The sequence below is a fragment of the Equus przewalskii genome, chromosome 5, assembly GCF_037783145.1.
Source record: "Equus przewalskii isolate Varuska chromosome 5, EquPr2, whole genome shotgun sequence".
Taxonomy (NCBI): Eukaryota; Metazoa; Chordata; class Mammalia; order Perissodactyla; family Equidae; genus Equus; species Equus przewalskii.
Genome location: NC_091835.1, coordinates 3,819,812 through 3,842,029, shown reverse-complemented (window position 1 = coordinate 3,842,029; position 22,218 = coordinate 3,819,812). Strand labels below are relative to the sequence as shown.

The following is a 22,218-nucleotide window of genomic DNA, read 5'->3' as shown; positions in this document are numbered from 1 at the left end:
ATCGTCATGGGTGATTTGATTTTAAAATTAAGAATAGAGAATATAAAATTACTTGAGAAACACTAAAAACTTACAATTGAATTTTATATAACGGCTAGTTAAGGGCTGGTAGTATAGAACGAGAGTATAGAGAAAGAAGTAGAACAAAATAGGTGAGAGAGAAACAAGCACATGACAAAGAAAAAACAGTGGCATAAGGAAGCAGAAACTGAAACAAACTGGAAATGAAGGAGATGGGCAGCAAAAGCCCAGGTAAACGACCTGTCTCAAGTCAGGGCTTCATCTTCCTTTGATGTGTGTTACTCTAGAAGACGAGTGACTATTCTTTCTACTAGTGATTCATTTTTTTTACTTCCTAACTCACGATGCCAGAGTCTTCTCTCCTAATGGGCTAACTAGTGAAGATTGTGGGAGAGAAATTATTCCCTGGGTTGCAGTAGTTGTTAATAGGGCAGCTGTATTTCCAAATGCTGCAAATAAATTAAGCTAAAATCCACACTTTGTCTTTGATTAAGACTTAAACGTGGGGGCTGGCCTGGTGGCACAGTGGTCCAGTTAGCACGTTCTGATTCAGTAGCCCAGGGTTTGCCAGTTCGGATCCGGGGTGCAGACATGGCATGGCTTGTCCAGCCATGCTGTGGCAGGTGTCCCACATATAAAGTAGAGGAAGATGGGCATGGATGTTAGCTCAGGGCCAGTCTTCCTCAGCCAAAAGAGGAGGATTGGTGGCAGATGTTAGCTCAGGGCTAATCTTCCTCAAAAAAAAGAAGAAGAAGAATTAAATGTTTCCCTCTTTCTCTTCTCCAAATTTTCTTTTTTTTTTTGGTGAGCAAGATTGGCTCTGAGCTAACATCCATTGCCAATCTTCTTTTTGCTTGAGGAAGATTGTTGCTGAGCTTAACATCTGTGCTAATCTTCCTCTATCATGTATGTGGGGTGCCACCACAGCATGGCTTGATGGGCAGTGTGTAGGTCTGTGCCCAGGATCTGAACCTGTGAACCCTGGGCCACTAAAGCGGAGCATATAAACTTAACCCCTACACCACTGCGCTGGCCCCCACATTTTCTTTAATAGAAGATTTTACCTTAACCTCCACTTAATTGTTGGATTGACTAACATTTCCCATTCTCTCTGTAAAGCCCACTAGCTGTCTCACTGCACGCCAATGGCCCAGAGCTCTCAGACCACGCCCAAGGAGACCAGCACAGGCTGCTCCCAGCTAAGGTCCATGAGTACCAAGAATCAAAGCAGTTTGCTCCCAGCCCTCCTTATAAGCCAGTTGGGTTTGCTGTTGTAAAGTAATCAAAGATTAATCAAGTTGGGGAAATATGAGTGTGATAAGGAGAATTGCTGTCAATGAAAATTAAATTAACGCCATGCAAAGGTGAAGAGATCATCTTCTGAGTATCTGAAGTTCTTGTTTCAGATTAAGGAAATCACCAAATTGAAATTGTAAATGATGAATTATTGGTATAGCTTATGCAAGAAATATGGTGTAGAATTCCAATCAATAGTCACTTAATCAAAGAGAAAGCCATGGCCTTACATCAAAAGACTGGCACGTGAATGCAAATGCACTATTTTTAGTCGAAACAGAATACTTGCAGTATGAATGCATCATTTTTATGGTTCCCTTTACCAACAGACCTTTCAACTCATTAACCTTGGTTTTGGTCACAGCAGATAAGATCGTATCTACTGTGCTCTTAAGCAGGGTACCATAGACAATGATCTTGCTACATGGAAATAATCAAACAATTAGGGTTTAGAAAGTAAATTAGACTTATGGTCACCAGAGCAGAGGAAACTTTGCAAATAAAAAAAAAAAAAACAGCACAGGTAAATGCATGTAAGCTATCAGAATTGGTGAACTTCTTATTCTGAGACATTTTGTCCTCATTAAGCATAATAGGGCAATTATATAATGTTTGCCACACATTTTTGTTCAAGTTGTAGATTTCTGGAAGATCAAGGACATAAACTTGGGATTATATGAACAAATGCAAGAAAATAATATTACTTACCTAAACGATAATCAAAATGATAGATCCCTGATTGTCTATGAAAGCTGACCACTTACTAAAATTGTAATGTACCACAGAACTGTATGATTGATAGAATGTATACTTACAGATTTCCCACAGAAATATTTCTCTCAAAAACTCTGAATAATAATAGCATAAATTTTACAAAATTTAAAATGTTTCCTATGAATATAAATATGTATATTCATAAAATAATGCATTTTAATAAATACTAAGTAATAAACTTTGTGTTTAAGTTGATGTGTTATGGTTTATGAAACTATGATCCTCAAAACAAACAAAATAAATGATTTGTTAATGAGGAAAAAACACACATAGCTAAAATTGTAAGTAAAATCATCAAATGAAATGCGTAGTTGCTGACCTCTTACCTTTAAAATAAATCCTACAAACCTCTCCACAAGTGATTTGTGCTTATTTTAAGCCTGAACTGAAAGCTCTACAATCAAAATGCACAATGGTGCACATAGTCTGTACTGCCACCAAGTGCCTAAACCAATTAGTTTTAAGATTCTTGCAGCAGCTGTAAATGGATGCTATCACTGTTGAATGAGTGGCCGTTTGCAAACAGGCTAAGAGCACACTACTTCGACCATGATTGGCTACAAAAGCACCACCATTTAGACATGACAGTAAAATCTCCAAGGCATTAATAAAACGTCAAGAATCCTACCAGCTCACTGGAAGCTCATGAAGTCTAAATATGTCATTCAGCTTGTAGTCAAATTTTGCTGGACCAATATTTTCCTTACATAAATACAGGTTTGGATTTGGCATCATATCTGTGGGAAATTCGGAGTCCTAGAGAAAAAATAAGGCAAGAGCTCTCTGTAAAATAGCCAAATCACTGTACTGATGGGTGTCGTGTTATTTACTATTAAATTACAACATAAACATTACCATTACATTCCCTCAGGACTTACCTTAAGTCCTTCATTTACTATTTTAGTTTTGAGAAAATATGCAAACAAGATAAAATTTTAAATAAGGCTCTATCTATTTGCATGAGTCTAAACTGCATGGTACATGGTAAAAATTAGGTGAAGACATCCCCTTATTGAATTACGATGAAGCACAATATAGCGTTGTCTTACATTGCTCATCAACTGTCATTTTTCATCCCCAACAGTAATGTCAGCAAAATCTGTGAGTATTCTTCTACTCCTTTTGTTCTCCATAAGTGGTGGACTAAAAACACTTTCATTGGGTAGCAAAATAATAACATTGCTAATTGATTAATTAGTTTTCCTCTTTAAATCTGAGGACACAGGGGTAATTTAAAGGCACTTACTGAACGTAAAAGATTTCTGTCATAATCATTTTAAATCTCATATACGCTAAAATTCACATCTGCCATGTATTGGTCACCTCCCTCCCCAACAAGCAAACTCTCAAAGATCATTTTCAGTCCATGAGAAAGTAGTCTCTCTTCAGTGGAAAGAAGACATAGTATGAAGGGGAACTTAATTAATGCTTAATGAAGGATAGATTAATTGCTCAACTCTACAAGAAAAGAAAGTAATCAGTCTCCTTACACTTAATGCTTTAAGGTGGGAGAAGAGTGAAAGGGGTACAGGGGGACATGTTTACGGTGACGGATGGAAACTGGACCTTTTTTTGACAGGGACATGATGTAGTCTACACAGAAGTCGAAAATAACAGTATACATTTGAAATTTATATATTATAAACCAATGTTACCTCAATAAAAATTAATCAATTAATTAATTAATTAAAGAAATAAAATAGCCATTAGAGACGGAGGCATATCATTTGTTTGTGCATTCATTCATTTATTCAAAAATATTTATAAGTGTTGCTTCATCCCAACACTATTCTAGGCATGGGAAATCCACCAATGAACAAGGCAGATGAAACATCTTGCCCTCAGGAGGTTACATTACAATGGATTTTTAATGTAGCCTCAGGGCTGGAAAATAATAAAGCTAGTTTTCCCTAAATGAAGTATTTTTTTGATTAACAAAGTAATGCATATTCACATAGAAATGTCATGCATTTCACAATATGACAAAGAAAAAACTGAAAAGCAATCTTATTCTCACCACACAGATATGATTACTATGAACACTTTGGTTTAATCATTTGTCTCTCTTTCTCAACTTTCACAAAATTGGAAACATGCTCTATTTATCTACCCTCCATTTTTTTAGTTTAACATGATATCATTGCATTTTCACATTATTTAGTCTGTTTTGAAAGAATGACAAATGCCATATTTTATTTAACATTCATGGATTTTTGTTTCCCTTATGATTATCAATGCTATGAATAGAATTTTCTGTCTATAAATATGCACTTCACTGATTATATTTTCAAAGCACAGTTCTAGAAGTGTAAGTAAATAATAACTCAAGTAAAATAAATATTTAACAAAAACTTGATACCTCTTCACAGATTGCTCTTCAGAAATGTTCTATGAAGTTTTACTCCTGCCAGTCATTTAGTACTGCATGAAATTCACCACACGTTTATTAATGGTGCACACACACACACACACACACTTACTCATATTTAAAATAATCCATTCAGTAATTATTTCTTTTGACTAGTAATTGTTATTGAGTGTCTATTTCAGGACACAGGCCCTGGTTTCAGTTCTTACAACATGTCACTGGACAAAACAGACAAAATTCCCTCCCTTGTGGAGCTTACATTCTAGCATGAGGACATCATGGACAATAAAAATAATAAATATGTAAATTATATTCTTAGGCAAAAAGTCTATAGAAAAGCTGTTGCTAATTTACATATAAAACTATATTCAGGAGACCGTGTCAAGTAGGCAGTCTCTGAACTCACCTTGTCCCACAGACACAACAAACTTACAACTACTCTTGGAATAATTACCCCTGAGAGAGAACTGAAAACTGCCTAAAAAGAACCCTTACAACAAGGGACAGTCCTGCCTGAGGTGGAAGAGGCAGAAATTCCTTTCTGGAGAGAAAAAAGCCACCTTTAGCTGCACCACTTCATGGCTGGCTGGGAGCAATCCTAAGGTATGCAGCCTTCCCCAGAGGAGCAGGGGATCTTAGTGGGGGAGATTTACCACAATAAGCAGCTTCAGGACTCAGCATGACAGAGACAAGTGTCATAATATCTGGCTTTGCTGGCTATTAACTACAACAGGGAATACGTCCAGAAAAGCTATTGGACATAATGGGGGAAAAAGCCTGCTCTTAAAGGGCCCATGCACAAATTCACTCATTTCATAAAATAACCTAAAATCACCAGAAAGAAAGATGCACACTCCTTTGGTGAAAAGAGACTAACTTGATGGACTCTGGACACATCTCACTGAGAAGTGAGAGCCTCCTCAGGCTGGAACTATGTCCTCAGGGACTGACATTGGTGGCAGCCATTATTGTGACCTTACTACAGGCATGCTGACACTGAAGCTGGCAGACACCACTGGAATTCTTCCCCAGAACTTTTAGCCCAGGGTCTGCCCCAACCACTAGAGCGCCAATTTAATCCAGCTCAGCCAGGGAAGGCAGCCTGCCAGGCAGACTGGCCCCACGCAACAGCAAGCCCTCAGGTAACTTGTGGGCCCACATAGGTGGGGTACCTGGGACCTCTACAACCTGGCAATGGGTCTGTCTCTGCCAGGCAGGGCATGCACAAGGGGCGGGCCTGCATTGTTGGAGTGTGTGGAGCCTCTGCCGTGGGGCAACTTGGTCTGCTTCAGTGGATTGAGGGGTGCACATGGGGCAGGACTGTGTTGATAGCATGTGTGACCCTGCAGGTGGTGGGGCTTAGCAGCTACAGCAGACATGCGCTTCTCAAGCCTAGAACAACTGAGTACTCCCATGCCTGGGGCAAGCCACACACAGCTGCAATCCTGAGAGAATTGATAACAGCCTTGCAGGCTGGAGGCCTACAGCAATTGTAAGTCCATGAGCCTAGCAACCACACTGGGGGCCTACTAACCTAACAGAAAAAGTACAGCAGGAATGTGCTATTAAAACTTGCAGCCAACTGTGCTGGGGTTCCCCACACTCAGTAAAGTGACTGAAAGGACTATGGCAGCCATATGCAGCTGCTTACAATCAGTCAGCTAAGGGAACAGCCTAGCCTCCCCAGGCACCTGCAGCAAAAGCAACTCTTCCACAACAGAAGGACACACAGAGCCCACACAGGGGACATGCCTAGACCATTTGGAACTGGTGACAAGAGGGAAGCATGCTGCTGGGCATCATAAGTCATCTCTTACATAACGCCACTTCTTCAAGATCAGGAGATGTAGTTGACCCATCTAATACATAGATACAAGCAGAGAGAAAGAGGCAAAAGGAAGAGACAAAGGAATATGTTCCAAGTAAGGGAACAGGACAAAACCACAGAAAAAGAACTAAATGAAACAGAGAAAAACAATCTACCTGACAAAGAGTATAAACTAATAGTCATACAGATGCTCACTGATCTTGGGAGGAGAATGGACAAACTCAGTGAGAACTTCAACAAAGAATTGGAAAACATAAAAAAGAAACAATCAGGAATGAAGAAAACAATACTGGAAAATGAAAAATTCACCAGAGGGACTCAATAGCAGAATAGATGATGCAGAAGAACAGATCAGTGAGCTAGTTGAAAGACTAGAGGAAATAACCCAAGCTGAACACGTGAAAGAAAAAAGAATTTAAAAGAATGAGGACAGTCTAAGGAACCTCTGGGACAATATCAAGCACACTAACATCCATATGATAGGTGTCCCAGAAGGAGAATAGAGAGACAAAGGGGCAGAGAATCTATTTGAATAAACAATAGCTGAAATCTTTGCTAACCTAAGGAAGGAAACATAGATCCAGGTACAAGAAGCACAGAGACCACCAAACAAGATAAACCATAAGAGGCCACACCAAGACATATTATAATTAAAATGTCAAGAATTAGAAATAAGAAGAGAATTCTAAAAGCTGCAAGAGAAAGGCAATGACTTACTTACCAAGGAAACCCCATAAGTCTATCAGCTGACTTCTCAGCAGAAACTCAGAAGGGAGTGGCACAATATATTTGAAGTGCTGAAAGGAAAAAACCTACAGCCAAGAATACTCTACCTGGCAAGGTTATCATTCGGAATGGAAGGAGATATAAAGAGCTTCCCAGACAATCAAAAACTAAAGAAGTTTATCACCAAGAAGCCAGCCTTACAAGAAGTGCTAAAGGGACCTGTTTAATTGGAAAAAAGGAAGACCACAAATGGAAATAAGAAAATCATCAAAAAAAGCACAAAACAATAAAATCAATGGCAAATATACAGTAAAGATAGCAGGTCAATCACCTATGAAGCTAATATGAAAGTCAAAAGACAAAAGCACTAAAATTATCTATTTCCATGATAAGAGGGTAACAGATACACATGCACAGAAAACGAGGTTAGATATGATATCAAAAACATAAAATTGGGAGGAGGGGAGTCAAAGACCACAGCTTTTAGAAGGAGGTCAACCTAAAGAGACCATTAATTTAATATAGCTTCCTCTATATGTAGATTATTATATATGAACCTCATGATAATCACAAACCAGAAACATATAATAAATACACAAAAAAACAGAGAAAGGAATCCAACACAACACTACAGAAAGCCTTCAAACCACAATGAAAGAGAGCACGAGAAGAAGAAAGGAACAGAGAACTACTAAAACACCCAGAAAAAATGTAACAAAATGGCAATAAGTAAATTCTTATCAATAGCTACTCAAAATTATCAATAGAGTAAATGCTCCAATCAAAAGGGAGAGGGTGGCCAACTGGATAAAGAAAACAAGACACATTTATATATACTGCATACAAGAGACACACTTCAGACCTAAAGACACCCACAAACTGAAAGTGAAGGGATAGAAAAAGATACTCCTTTCAAAGGGCAATGAAAAGAAAGTTGGGGTAGGAATACTTATATCAGATACAATAGACTTTAAAACAAAAACTGTTACAAGAGACAAAGAAGGGCACTACACAATGATAAAGGGAACAATCCAATAAGAGGATATAAAACTTGTAAATATCTATGCACCCAGCATAGGAGCACCTAAATATATACAGCAATTATTAACAGACATAAAAGGAGAAATAGCCAGTAACACAATAGTAGGGGACTTTAACACTCCACTTACACCAATGGATAGATCATCCAAACAGAAGAACAATAAGGAAACACTGCACTTAAATGATATATTAGACCAGATGGACATTCCATCCCCAAATCACAGAATATACATATCTAGGCCACAAAACAAGTCTAAATAAATTTAAGAAGATTGAAATAATACCAAGCATCTTTTTTGGCCACAATGGTACGAAACTAGAAATCAAGTACAGGAAGAAAGTTGGAAAAGCCACAGATATGTGAAGATTAAACAAAATGCTATTGAACAATGATTGAGTCAATGAAGAAACCAAAGGAGAAATCAAAAAAATACCTGGAGATAAACGAAAATACAACATGCCAAAATTTATGGGATACGGCAAAATCAGTTCTAAGAGTGAAGTTTACAGCAATATAGGCCTACCTCAACAAACAAAAAAAATCTTAAATAAACAGTCTAACAGCGCACCTAAAGGAACTAGAAAAAGGACCAATCAAAGCCCAAAATCAGAAGAATGAAGGAAATAATAAAAATCAGAAATAAATGAAATAGAGACTAAACAAAATATAGAAAAAATCAACGAAACTAAGAGCTGGTTTTTTGGAAAAGGTAAAAAAATTGACAAGTGTTTAGCTAGGATCACTAAGAAAAAAAGACAGAAGTCTCAAATAAATAAAATCAGAAATGTAAAAGGAGAAATTAGAAGGAACACCTCAGAAATACAAAAGATTATAAGATAATACTATGAAAAGATATATGCAACAAATGGGATAATCTAGAAGAAATGGATAAATTCTTACAATCATACAACCTACCAAAACTGAATCAAGAAGAAGTAGAGAATTTGAATAGACTAATCACCAGTAAGGAGATCGAAACAGCAATCAAAATCCTCCCAAAAAATAAAAGTCCAGAACCAGACAGCTTCCCCAGTGAATTCTACCAAACATTCAAAGAAGATTTAATACCTATCCTTCTCAAAATCTTTCAAAAATTGAAGAGGAGGGGAAGCTTCTCAACACATTCTATGAAGCCAGCATTACCTTGATACCAAAACCAGACAAGGACAACACAAAAAAAGAACATTACAGGCCAATATCACCGATGAACATCGATGCAAAAATCCTCAAGAAAATACCAGCAAATCAAATACAACAATACATTAAAAAGATCACACACCATAGTCCAGTGGGATTTATTCCAGGGTTGCAGGGATGTTTCAACATCAGCAAATCAATCAACATGATACACCACGTTAACAAAATGAAGAATAAAAATCACATGATCATTTCAATAAATGTAGAGAAAGCATTTGATAAGACACAGCATCCATTTATGATTTAAAAAACTCTGAATAAAATGAATATAGAAGGAAAGTATCCACAACATAATAAAGGCCATATATGACAAACCCATAACTAATATCATTCTCAGTGGAGAAAAACTGAAAGCTATCCCTCTAAGAACTGGAACCAAAGATGTCCACTTTTGCCACTCATTTAATATAGTATTGGAAGTCCTAACCAGAGCAATCAGGCAAGATAAAGAAATAAAAGGGATCCAAATTGGAAAGGAAGAAGTGAAAATGTCGCTATTTGCAGATGACATGATTTTATATATAGAAAACCCTAAAGAGTCCACTAAAAATCTTTTAGAAATAATAAATGAATACAGTCAAGTTGCAGGATATAAAATCAACATACAAGAATCAGTTAGTTGCGTTTCAGTACACCAACAATGAAGTAGCAGAAAGAGAAATTAAGAATACAATCTTATTTACAATTGCAACAAAAAGAATAAAATACCCAGGGATAAACTTCACCAAAGAGGTGAAAGATCTGTACACTGAAAACCATAAAAACATTGTTGAAAGAAATCGAAGAAGACACAAAGAAATGGAAAGAGATTCCTTGCTCATGGATTGGAAAAGTTAACATAGTTAAAATGTTCATACTTTCTAAAGCAATCTACAGATTCAATGCAATCCCTATCATAGTTCCAGCAACACTTTTCACAGAAACAGAACAAAGAATGCTAAAATTTATATTGAACAACAGAAGACCCTGAATAGCCAAAGGAATTCTGAGGAAAAAGAACAAAACTCAAGGTATCACACTCCCTGATTTCAAAACATACTACATTCTTATAGTAATCAAAACACCATAATACTGGCACAGAAACAGAAACACAGATCCCTGGAGGAGAATCAAGAGCCAGAAATAAACCCACACCTCCATGGACAGCTAATTTTTGACAAGGGAGCCAAGATCATACAATGGAGAAAGGAAAGTCCTTCAATAAATCATGTTGGGAAACTGCACAGCCACATGCAAAAGAACAAAAGTAGATCATTGTCTTACACTACACACACTATACACAAAAATTAACTCAAAATGGATTAAAGACTTGAATGTAAGACCTGAAACCATGAAACTTCTAGAAGAAAGGATAAGCAGTACTCTCTTTGACATCAATCTTGGCAACACATTTTCAAGCACCATGCCTGACCTGACAAGGGAAACAATAGAAAAAATAAACAAATGGGACTACATCAAACTAAAAACCTTACGCATGGCAAAGGAAACCATCAACAAAACAAAAAGACAACCTAACAATTGGGAGAAGATATTTGCAAATCATATATCTGATAAGGGGTTAATATCCAAAATATATAAAGAACTCATATGTCTCAACAACAAAAAAACTAATAACTCAATTAAAAAATGGGCAAAAGATCTGAATAGACATTTCTCCAAAGAAGATATACAGAAGTCCAACAGGCACAAAAGATGTTCAACATCATTACCTATCAGGGAAATGCCAATCAAAACTACAATGAGATATCATCTCACGCCCATCAGAATGTCTATAATTAATGAGACAAGAAATAACAAGTGTTGGAGAGGATGTGGAGAAAAGGGAACTCTCCTCTGATGGGAGTACAAACTGTTGCAGCCACTATGGAAAACAGCATGGAGATACCTCAAAAAATTAAGAATAGAACTGCCATATGATCCAGCTATTCCACTGCTGGGTATTTATCCAAAGAACATGAAAACGTGAATGCCTAAAGATATATGCGCCCCTATGTTCACTGCAGCATTATTCACAATAGCCAAGACTTGGAAGCAACCTAGGTGCCCATGAAGGAACAAATGGATAAAGAAGATGTGGTATATACACAATGGAATACTACTCAGCCACAAAAATGGATGAAATCTTTCCATTTGTGACAACACAGGTGGACCTTGAGGGTATTATGCTTAGCCAGGTAAGAGGGAGAAAGTCAAATACCATATGATCTCACTCATAAATAGAAGAAAACAAAAACAACAAACAAACACATAGAGACAGAGATTGGATGGGTGCTTACCAGAGGGGAAGCGGGGAGGGAGGAGGGCAAAAGGGGTGATTAGGCACATGTGTGTTGTGATAGGTTGTAATTAGTCTTTGGGTGATAAACCTGATGTAATCTACACAGAAATCAACATATGATGATGTACACCCAAAATTTATATAATGTTATAAACCAATGTTACCTCAATTTAAAAAAAACTATATTCCATTGACAATTCTTAAATTATTTGAATAAATTAAACTATTTTTGCATTTCTTATTTATTTTTGTACTTAATTTTTCTGAACCGTGTATTTATGCCTTTTGCTCATTTTTCTATTGTTGTGGTGGTATTTCATTTCAATAATGTTGCTTGGTTTGGAAATGGAAGGAGGGTAAATTATTATGTTGGAAAATATAGCAAGGTGGATCAGAATCCAGTCTCATATAATTTTTTTGACTACATGGAAATGTTTAGAACCATAAACTTATTATCTACAGCCATTTTTATAAGCACTGTTAAACTGATCATTATACAAAACTAATACAATAAGGCATTTAATAAAAGCTAATTAACTAGGTTTAATAAAACCTAATCAACTACAGTCTATTTGGTGCAGCTGAGAGAGTATAGGAAAATATAATAATAACTGAACAGCTATTTAAAAGAAGATTTACAACAAGAGCAGCAAAGTCCTAGTAATAGCAATCCCATCTAAACATAGATGCACTTGCAGATGTAAACATAGGACACTTTATGTCACCCAGACTCTAGACTGAAACATTTCAGGAGACAACAGCCAACAGATGGGTAGGCCAGATCAGTGAAGGATACGTACATAAGGACAGTACATAGAAGACAGAGGAAGCAAAATCTTAAAATTATTCTTTCAAGCTACATAACCATTACCATTTCCTTGTATTGACAAGGTACAACTGGAGGGCAAAGCTAAGTTCTCAGTAATATGCTTTGATAGGTCAGTGGTTCTCAACTCTGACTAATGAGGCTTTGACATTGGTATTTATTTTAAAGCTCCCCACGTAAAACAAGAGTTGGGATTGAAAATACTGGATTTCCCTAGCGATTCAGCTGCACCAGATACTAAGATGTGAATTTAGTCGAGCTATTTAACAAACTTTCTAAACTGTATTTTCCCATCTGTAAAATGCAGCAAAAATCATACCTGATTCACAGCCTGCTGTGAGGATTAAGTGAGATAATCTCTGTAAAGCACTCATCACATGCTTGGCACCTAATAAATCCTTCATAAACATTAGCTGTTTCTGTGGATATTTTTATTATTGCATCAATTAGTGGCACATGTTAATTTCAACTGGTTAGTAAATTCGCTATTTCATACTCTACTTACTTATTATAAAATATTTTATGTTAATCAAACTTGAGGTTAATATTCTCCTGGGATATTAATTAAAGTCCACTTCAGTGTGATCCCACTTTTCAGAATCCTAGTCCCATATCTAGTTAACTGCTATCTCTATTTGTCTCAGGATCAATAATAAAAGGAATTCTTGCTTCACCTACCAGCCAGGATTAAACACAGTCTTGCTGCTTATAGTCAAAGGATGAAAGACCTGATGGGTACCTCTCTCTTCACTTCAGTGATATATCAGTTAGACATCCCCTGTATCTAACCTGACTGGGAAGCCAAACTATCTATTTGGCCTCCTTCTACATGAGTCTCTTGGGTACCCAGATTTCTCCCTGGTCCTGTATCCATGCCATTCAACTCGTGTCTGCTCCTCTATTCTGTTCTTTACTTTCTATTGAACTAATATTCATGGGAATTATCCAGACTAATTTTGAACCTAAAATTCAAAATTATTCACTCAGGCATTCACTCAACACTTGAGTGTCTACTCTGTGTTAGGCATTATGTTAGTTATCAGACTACAAATATAAGTCACATACACTCCTTTCAATCCAAGGACTCACAATCTCATGAAAGAATAACAGAAATGAGAAGCCATATCATTGAGAAAAGCCAGGGAAAAATATGCAGAAGATATTAAGGTGAAGAAATAAGCAGTAAATCTATTGGAATGAAGTAGATAAAATTATTATTAATTTTCTAATCTGGAGCATTTATTACAATATTAGGTATTAAAAACAATGTAATCATGCATCAGTATATTGATTTATTTATGAAGTTATAGTGCTATTCTTGTGTACTACATTAAATAGAATGAGGTACATGCAGGGCTGATACAACCCTAGTGCATCAGTATGGTCTTGTTGGCTGTTAAAATACTGAAAGATGATCATGCTAGTTGGAAAATAGTTGATACCCTGAGCACATTCTCCATGCTCCTCTCACCCCCACTACCCAAGCCCTTTCTTTGGGTGCCACCCACTGCCCCAGACTTATTTACCATCATGCCCTAATTAAGGTAATTCCTGGCACACCTGGGCCTCCAGGAACTTTCTCCCACCCTACATCCAGCATCCATCCTGACTGGTCAGTGTCCATGCTATAATAATTGTTAAATTTTTTAAAATATCATTCTAAATTTATATATACTTATAAGGACTTATCTCTATGACTTGTTAACTTAAGAAAGAAATGTACAGAATAGCATATAAACAAAATCATTCCGTATTTATAAAATCAAAAGGATCTACAAAGGTAAATGCTAATATATATATATAAAATATTGTTAGAGAGAGAGAATCTTAACAGTGGTCATGAATAGATGTAGAAAATGATCAGACTGGGGCCATCCCCATGGCCGAGTGGTTAAGTTCATGCACTCCACTGCGGTAGCCCAGGGCTTTGCTGGTTCGAATCCTGGGCACGGACATAGCCCCCTCATCAGGCCACGCTGAGGTGTCGTCTCACATGCCACAACTAGAAGGACCCACAACTAAGATATACAACTATGTACTGGGAGGTTTGGGGGAGAAAAAGCAGAAAGAGAAAAAAAAGATTGGCAAGAGTTGTTGGCTCAGGTGCCAATCTTTAATAAATAAGGAAAGAAAGAAAGAAAAGAAAATGATCAGATCAAAGGGATGAGAATTAATTACTTTTTATATTATACCTTTCTTTACTGTTTGAATACTTTATTATATGTATGCATGATTTTTTTCTTAAGTTTTCAAATGAAGTAATGTATGTAAGGAAACTAGTCCTACACATATTAAGTGCTCTCAATTTGTTGCCAGTACTTTCAGACCATGGCTTCATTGGATATGATATAGTTAAAAACTCGGATTTAAATGACTATTCAAAATAAAACAAGTTTGGTAGGTGTAGCCGAGACTATTAAGAGCTCTTCTATTTCTGAGCCTCCCTTGCAGTTATGTTGAGTTAAAGTGATTGGGTTTTTAAAAACAGGATATGAGTACAAATGACGTAAGCCACTTCCAGTCTTAAACTTTAAACATCTTAACATAGTTCACCATTCCTCTTCTCCCACAACAACTTTGGAGGACCTTGTCACAAATGGCGTAGCTACAAGATGGCTTCCCATATCCCTGAGTCACTGAATGGAGGAGAGTCACACAGAGGAGTCACCCCACCCACAAGTTAAGAATCAGCCTTTGTTGTGAAAGCATTGTGGATTTGGGGGCTTATCTCTTGCAGCAGCCAATGTTTTTTATGCTGACCAAAACAGTTGATTAATCATTGGCTATTTACATTAATTTTTAAAAATTCGAAGTTAAAAAATGAAGGTTTTAAGATAGACACTCATTAAATAAGCACCAATTAAAATAGATTTCAATGTAGTTTTTCTCTCTTTGTCTTAAATCCCCATGTGAAGAGGAATTTACCAGAAATGGAGAAGTTTTGTTCAGGCTTCTGTGCCCTCATTATTTCATTCATCACTCAAGTAGAACATTCCTGCTGACAAATGCTTCACACATCACTACCTAGGAATGACTGACAGCTGACATTATCAGCAAGACTTGATTGAGCTAATTGACATTCACAGTCTAAGTAAGAAAATAAGAGTGAGTCAGAGAAAGCCTTCCTTCCTTACTTACGTATTTGTTCAATTTCTTGACCTTTATGTTTGTTTGCATTGCTGTGGCCTTAGACTTTAGGGAGAAGGATTATACTTGCAAAATGCTGTTTTAACATGAATGTAGGCAGTTTTGCTCTAACAATCCTAAAATATTTAATTATTCTTTAAAGTTTCTACTCCATATGATTATATCAAGCAAAACAGTTTTAATGTAATTGAAAGCTATCACTGAGCCATTCTTTAATTTGACCCATATCAAATTAGCCTAAGCAAAAAGACTAACAAAAATAAAATATACAATCAATAAACTATCACTTGGAAGTTCCTCTACTTCATCACATTTTTAAAGTCTATTTCTAGACTAAACTGCTTATTTGTATCACAAACTAATAGAACAGAGATCAAAGATTTGATTGATTTAAAAACATAGGGGAGTAACGTCAGCATCACAGCAGAGCGAGGTCTCTCAGAAATCTTCCCCCTCCAATACACAATGAAAAAAATCCATACTCCAACACAGGACATACAAACTCAACACGCAAAACGTCAGAGAGACCCACACAGTGGTACGATGGATGGTGGAGAGGCTGGATCCCCCCTTGGAGATGGAACAGGGTAAGAGAAAACTTCCCTCCCTCCCCTAAAGACTGCAATCAGGACCAAGGGAGGCCTCCTAGAGGGAAGGAATGGGAAAGAGGACATTTGTTCACCAGAACATCAAGGACTCCAGGCTGCAAGGGCCTAGAGGGAAGCCTTCTACCAGGGGAAAAGCTTTTGCAGGGGTGACCTTATCAAGCCAAGACGCCAGGAGATCAGAGGGAGAAAACCCCAGGAGTACACAGCAGAAAGCATCCCTTCCCCCACCCACTCCAGCCCCTAGGATTTCAGGTGAAGGCAGAGGGTTCAGAATATGGAGCTCTTGACCCCCACATAGTGGCGATAGGTAGTAACTGTGACCTAATAATGCCAGGATGCAAAAAACAGAGCCTCTAGCAATATCAAAAACTATATTAGATCTTCAGACCAGAGAGAAAATGACAAGTAACTGGAAATCAGTCCTGATGATGCAGAAATATGTAATCTAAATAACAAAGAATTCAAAACAGCCATCATAAAAAAAACACAATGAGGTAAAAGACAATGTAGAGAAACAGTTCAATGAGGTCAGGAGCTACTTCACAAAAGAGATTGAAACTATAAAGAATAATCAATCAGAAATATTAGAGGTGAAAGACACAATTGAAGAAATAAAACAAAATATGGATTCCCTGAACACTGGAGTGGACACCATAGTCAGCATAATCGAAGATAGACATGTTGAAATGCTCCAGATAGAGGAGGAGAGAGAACTAAGACTAAAAACAAATGAATAAAGTCTCTGAGAAATATCCAACTCAATTAGAAAATGCAACACAAGAATTATAGGTATTAAAGAAGGAGAAGAGAAGGAGAATGGAGTAGAAAGCTTGTTCAAAGAAATAATAGCAGAGAACTTTCCAAACCTAGGGAAGGAAATCCATGAGGAAGAGGCTTCCATATCTCCTAAATATGTCAATGTAAAAAGACCTACTGCAAGGCATATAGTAGCGAAACTGGCAAAACTGAATGACAAAGAAGGAATACTAAGGGTAGCAAGGCAGAAGAAAATAACCTACAAAGGAACCCCCATCAGGCTTTCAGCAGATTTCTCTGCAGAAACCTTACAGGTTAGGAGAGACTGGAATGACAGATTCAAATCTTTGAAGGAAAAAACTTTCAGACAAGAATACTCCATCCAGTGAAAACATCCTTCAGCTATGATGGAGAAATAAAAACTTTCCAAGACAAACATAAGCTAAGGGAGTTCGTAGCCATGAGACCCCTGCTACAAGAAATCCTCAGGAAGGCCCTCAGACCTGAAAAAGAAAAGGGAAAAGGGGCTACAAAGCATGGAGTAAGGACATAAATAGGTAGACAGAATCAGAGCAAGTTAGCAAATACTTAAGTATAGCAGTAATGACAAAGGGCAGGAAAACACCAAAAACAAAGATAATCTTGTCATTTTAACCACAAACTCATGACACAAGATGGAATAAGATATGAGAAAAACAACTTATGAGGGGAAGAGGAAAGGGACTGAATCAGTTTAGTCTAAGGAAATTAGAGGCCATCAGAAAAAGGACTATTTATCCACAAGATCTTACAAACCTCAGGGTAACCACTAAACAAAAAAGCAGAACAGAGACACAAATAATAAATAATGAGAAAACAAAGAAATACAACATAAAAAACTACATAACTCGATTGGTAGATCAAAGTACCCAGGACAAGAAACAAAGGAAATGCAAGAGAACCAGAAAACAAGTGATAAAATGGCAGCATTAAGCCCTCATATATCATTAATCATCCTAAACATAAACGGATTGAATTCTCCAATAAAAAGACAGAGAGTGGTGAGATGGATTAAAGAACAAGAGCCAACAATATGCTGCCTCCAGGAAACACATCTCAGCTCCAATGACAAACACAGGCGCAGAGTGAAGAGATGGAAGATGTTACTCCAAGCTAATGGCAAACAAAAGAAAGAAGGTGTTGCAATACTTATATCAGACAGTGTAGACTTCAAGATAAGACAGGTAAAGAGAGACAAAGAGGGACCATATATAATGATCAAAGGGACCTTCCATCAAAAAGAAATAACACTTATAAATATCTACGCACCCAACACAGGAGCACCAGAGCACATAAAGCAACTATTAAAAAACCTAAAAGAAGACATTAATAGTAACACAATAATAGTAGGGGACTTCAACACTCCACTCACATCAATGGATAGATCATCCACACAGAAAATCAACAAGGAAACAGTGGAACTAAACGAAAAGCTAGACCAGTTGAACCTAATAGATATATATAGAACACTCCATCCAAAAACAGCAGAATACACATTCTTCTCAAATGCGCATGGGGCATTCTCAAGAATAGACCATATGTTGGGAAACAAGGCAAGGCTCAATAAATTTAGAAAGATTGAAATAATAATAAGTATCTTTTCTGATCACAGTGCTATAAAGCTAGAAATTAATTACAAGAAAAGAGCTGAGAAAAGGACAAAGATGTGGAGACTAAACAACATGTTATTGAACAAGTAAGGATTATTGAAGAGATTAAAGGAGAAATGAAAAAATATCTAGAGACAAATGAAAATGAAAACATATCATACCAACTCATATGGGATTCAGCAAAAGCCATATTAAGAGGGAAATTCATCAGAATACAGGCTGACCTTAACAAACAAGAAAAACTCAAGCAATCTCAAACTACACCTAATTGAATTAGAAAAAGAAGAACAAACAAAGCCCAAAGTCAGTAGGAGAGAAATAATAAAAATCAGAGCAGAAATTAATGCTATTGAAACAAAAAAGGCAGTAGAAAAGATCAAAGAAACAAAGAGGTGGTTCTTTCAGAAGATAAATAAAATTGATAAACACTTAGCCAGACTTACAAAGAAAAAAAAGAAAGCTCAGATAAATAAAATTAGAAATGAAAGAGGGGAAATAACAACAGATACCAGAGAAATACAATGGATTATAAGAGAATACCACAAAAAACTATATGCCAACAAAATGGAGAATCTACAGGAAATGGATAAATTCTTAGACTCGTACAACCTCCCAAAGATGAATCAAGAAGAAATAGAGAATCTCAATAGACCAATCACAAGTAAAGAGATTGAAACAGTAATCAAAAGCATCCCAAAGAATAAAAACCCAGGACCAGATGGCTACCCTGGGGAATTCTACCAAACTTTCAGAGAGGATTTAATACCTATCCTACTCAAGCTATTCCAAAAAATCAGGGAAGATGGAATGCTTCCTAACATTCTACAAGGCCGACATCACTCTGATACCAAAGCCTGAGAAGGACAACATAAAAAAGGAGAACTACAGGCCAATATCGCTGATGAACATAGATGCAAAAATCCTCAACAAAATATTGGCAACCCGCATACAGCAATACATCAAAAAGATCATACATCATGATCAAGTGGTATTCATACAAGAGATACAGGGATGGTCCAACATCCGCAAATCAATCAATGTGATACACCACATTAACAAAATGAGGAATAAAAAACACATGATCATCTCAATAGATGCAGAGAAAGCATTTGACAAGATCCAATAGCGATTTATGATAAAAACTCTTAACATAATGGGGATAGAAGGAAATTACCTCCACATAATAAAGGCCATATATGACAAACCCACAGCCAACATCATACTCAATTGGGAAAAACTGAACGCCATCCCTCTGAGAACAGGAACAAGACAAGGATGCCCACTATAACCACTGTTATTCAACATAATACTGGAGGTTTTGGCCAGAGCAATTAGGCAAGAGAAAGGAATAAAAGGAATCCAAATAGGGAGTGAAGAAGTGAAACTCTCACTGTTTGCAGATGACACGATCTTATATACAGAAAACCCTAAAGAATCCATCAGAAAACTACTACAAATAATTAAAAACTACAATAAAGCTGTGGGGTACAAAATCAACTTACAAAAATCAGTTGCATTTCTGTACTTTAATAACAAACCTACAGAAAGAGAACTCAAGAATACAATTCCATTTACAATAGCAAAAAAAAAAAAAAGTACCTAGGAATAATTTAACTTAAGAGGCAAAGGACTTATACGATGAAAACTATAAGACATTATTGAAAGAAATAGATAATGCCATAAAGAGATGGAAAGAGATGCCATGCACATGGATTGGAAGAATAAACATAGTTAAACTGTCCATACTACCCAAAGCAATCTACAGATTCAATGCACTCCCAATCAGAATCCCAGTGACATTCTTCACAGAAATAGAGCAAAGAATCCTAAAATTCATATGGGGCAACCAAAGACCCCAAATAGCTAAAGCAATGCTAAGAAAAAAGAACAAAGCTGGAGGCATCACAATCCCTGACTTCAAAATGTACTACAAAGCCATGGTGATCAAAACAGCATGGTAGTGGTAGAAAAACAGACACACAGATCCGTGGAACAGAACTGAAAGCTCAGAAATAAAACCACACATCCACGGACAGCTAATCTTTGACAAAGGTGCCAAGAACATACAATGGAGAAAAGACAATCTCTTCAATAAATGGTGTTGGGAAAACTGGACAGCCACATGCAGAAAATGAGAGCAGACCATCATCTTACACCATACTCAAAAATTAACCCAAAATGGATTAAAGACTTGAAGATAAGTCCTGAAACCATAAAACTCCTGGAAGATAATATAGGTATTATACTCTTTGACATGGAACTTAAAAGGATCTTTTTGAATACCATGTCTTCTCAGACAAGGGAAACAAAAGAAAAAACAAACAAGTAGGAGTTCATCAGACTAAAGAGCTTCTGCAAGGCAAAAGAAACTAGGATCAAAACCAAAAGACAACCCACCAATTGGGAGAAAATTTTTGCAAATCGTATATCTGACAAGGGGTTAACCTCCTTAATATATAAGGAATTCACACACGTGAACAATAAAAAAGCAAACAACCTGATCAAAAAGTGGGCAGAGGAGTTGAACAGACATTTTTCCAAAGAAGATATACAGATGGCCAATAAACACATGAAAAGATGTGCAACCTCACTCATCATCAGGTAAATGCAAATCAAAACTACACTAAGATACCACCTTACGCCTGTTAAAATGGCTATTATCACTAAGACTATAAATAACAAATTTTGGAGAAGGTGTGGAGAGAAGGGAACCCTCACACACTGCTGGTGGGAGTGCAAACTGGTGCAACCACTATGGAAAACAGTACGGAGATTCCTCAAAAAACTAAAAATAGACCTACCATATGACCCAGCTATCCCACTACTGGATATCTACCCAAACAATTTGAAATCAACAATCCAAAGTAACATATGCAGCCCTATGTTCATTGCAGCACTATTCACAATAACCAAGATATGGAAGCAACCCAAGTGCCCATCGACCAATGATTGGATAAAGATGTGGTGTATATATACAATGGAATACTACTCAGCCAGAAAAAAAGACAAATTCATCCCATTTGCAACAACATGGAAAGACCTGGAGGGAATTATGCTTAGCGACATAAGCCAGACTGAGAAATACAAACACCAGATGATTTCACTCATATGTGGAGTATAAACAAGCACATGGACAAAGAAAACAGGTCAGTGGTTACCAGGGGAAGAGGGGTTGGGAATAGGGGATGAAGAGGTGTACCTATGTGGTGACAGACAAGAAATAATGTACAACTGAAATTTCAAAATAATGTAAAACTATTATGAACTCAAATTTTTAAAAAAATCAAAAAAAAAAAAAACCCAGAAGGGGGCAGCCCTGTGGCCAAGTGGTTAAGTTTGCACACTCCGCTTTTGTGGCCCAGGGTTTCACCAGTTTGTATCCTAGGCGCTGACCTAGCACTCCTCCTCAAGCCATGTTGAGGTGGCATCCTACACACCAGAACTAGAAGGACCTACAACTAGAATATACAACTATGTACTGGGGGGCTTTGGGGAGAAGAAGGAAATAAAATCTTTTAAAAAATTTAAGAAAAACATAGGGAAGGAATGATGACTATATATATATTTTCTCTTAGTACATACAGGATTTTGCATGAAAGGAATTATTATTTTAAGAAATACTTTCAGAGTACCATTAAAGGCAAACACAAAAATTGACATGCTTAGAAAAAATTTAACATCTAAAGTCAGACAAGTGTATAT

The 22,218-nt window shown here is 36.8% G+C and overlaps 1 protein-coding gene across 7 annotated transcripts in view; it reads right to left on the bottom strand.

The window, feature by feature from the left end:
- Positions 1-22,218, bottom strand: part of SPAG16 (sperm associated antigen 16) — a 1,020,255-nt gene that overhangs the window by 766,694 nt on the left and 231,343 nt on the right. For all 7 annotated transcript variants that reach the window (XM_070618199.1, XM_070618198.1, XM_070618200.1 and 4 more), the window contains one exon: positions 2,720-2,847. In XM_070618199.1, coding sequence (XP_070474300.1) covers positions 2,720-2,847 — 128 coding nt within the window. The remainder of the gene's footprint in view (positions 1-2,719; positions 2,848-22,218) is intronic.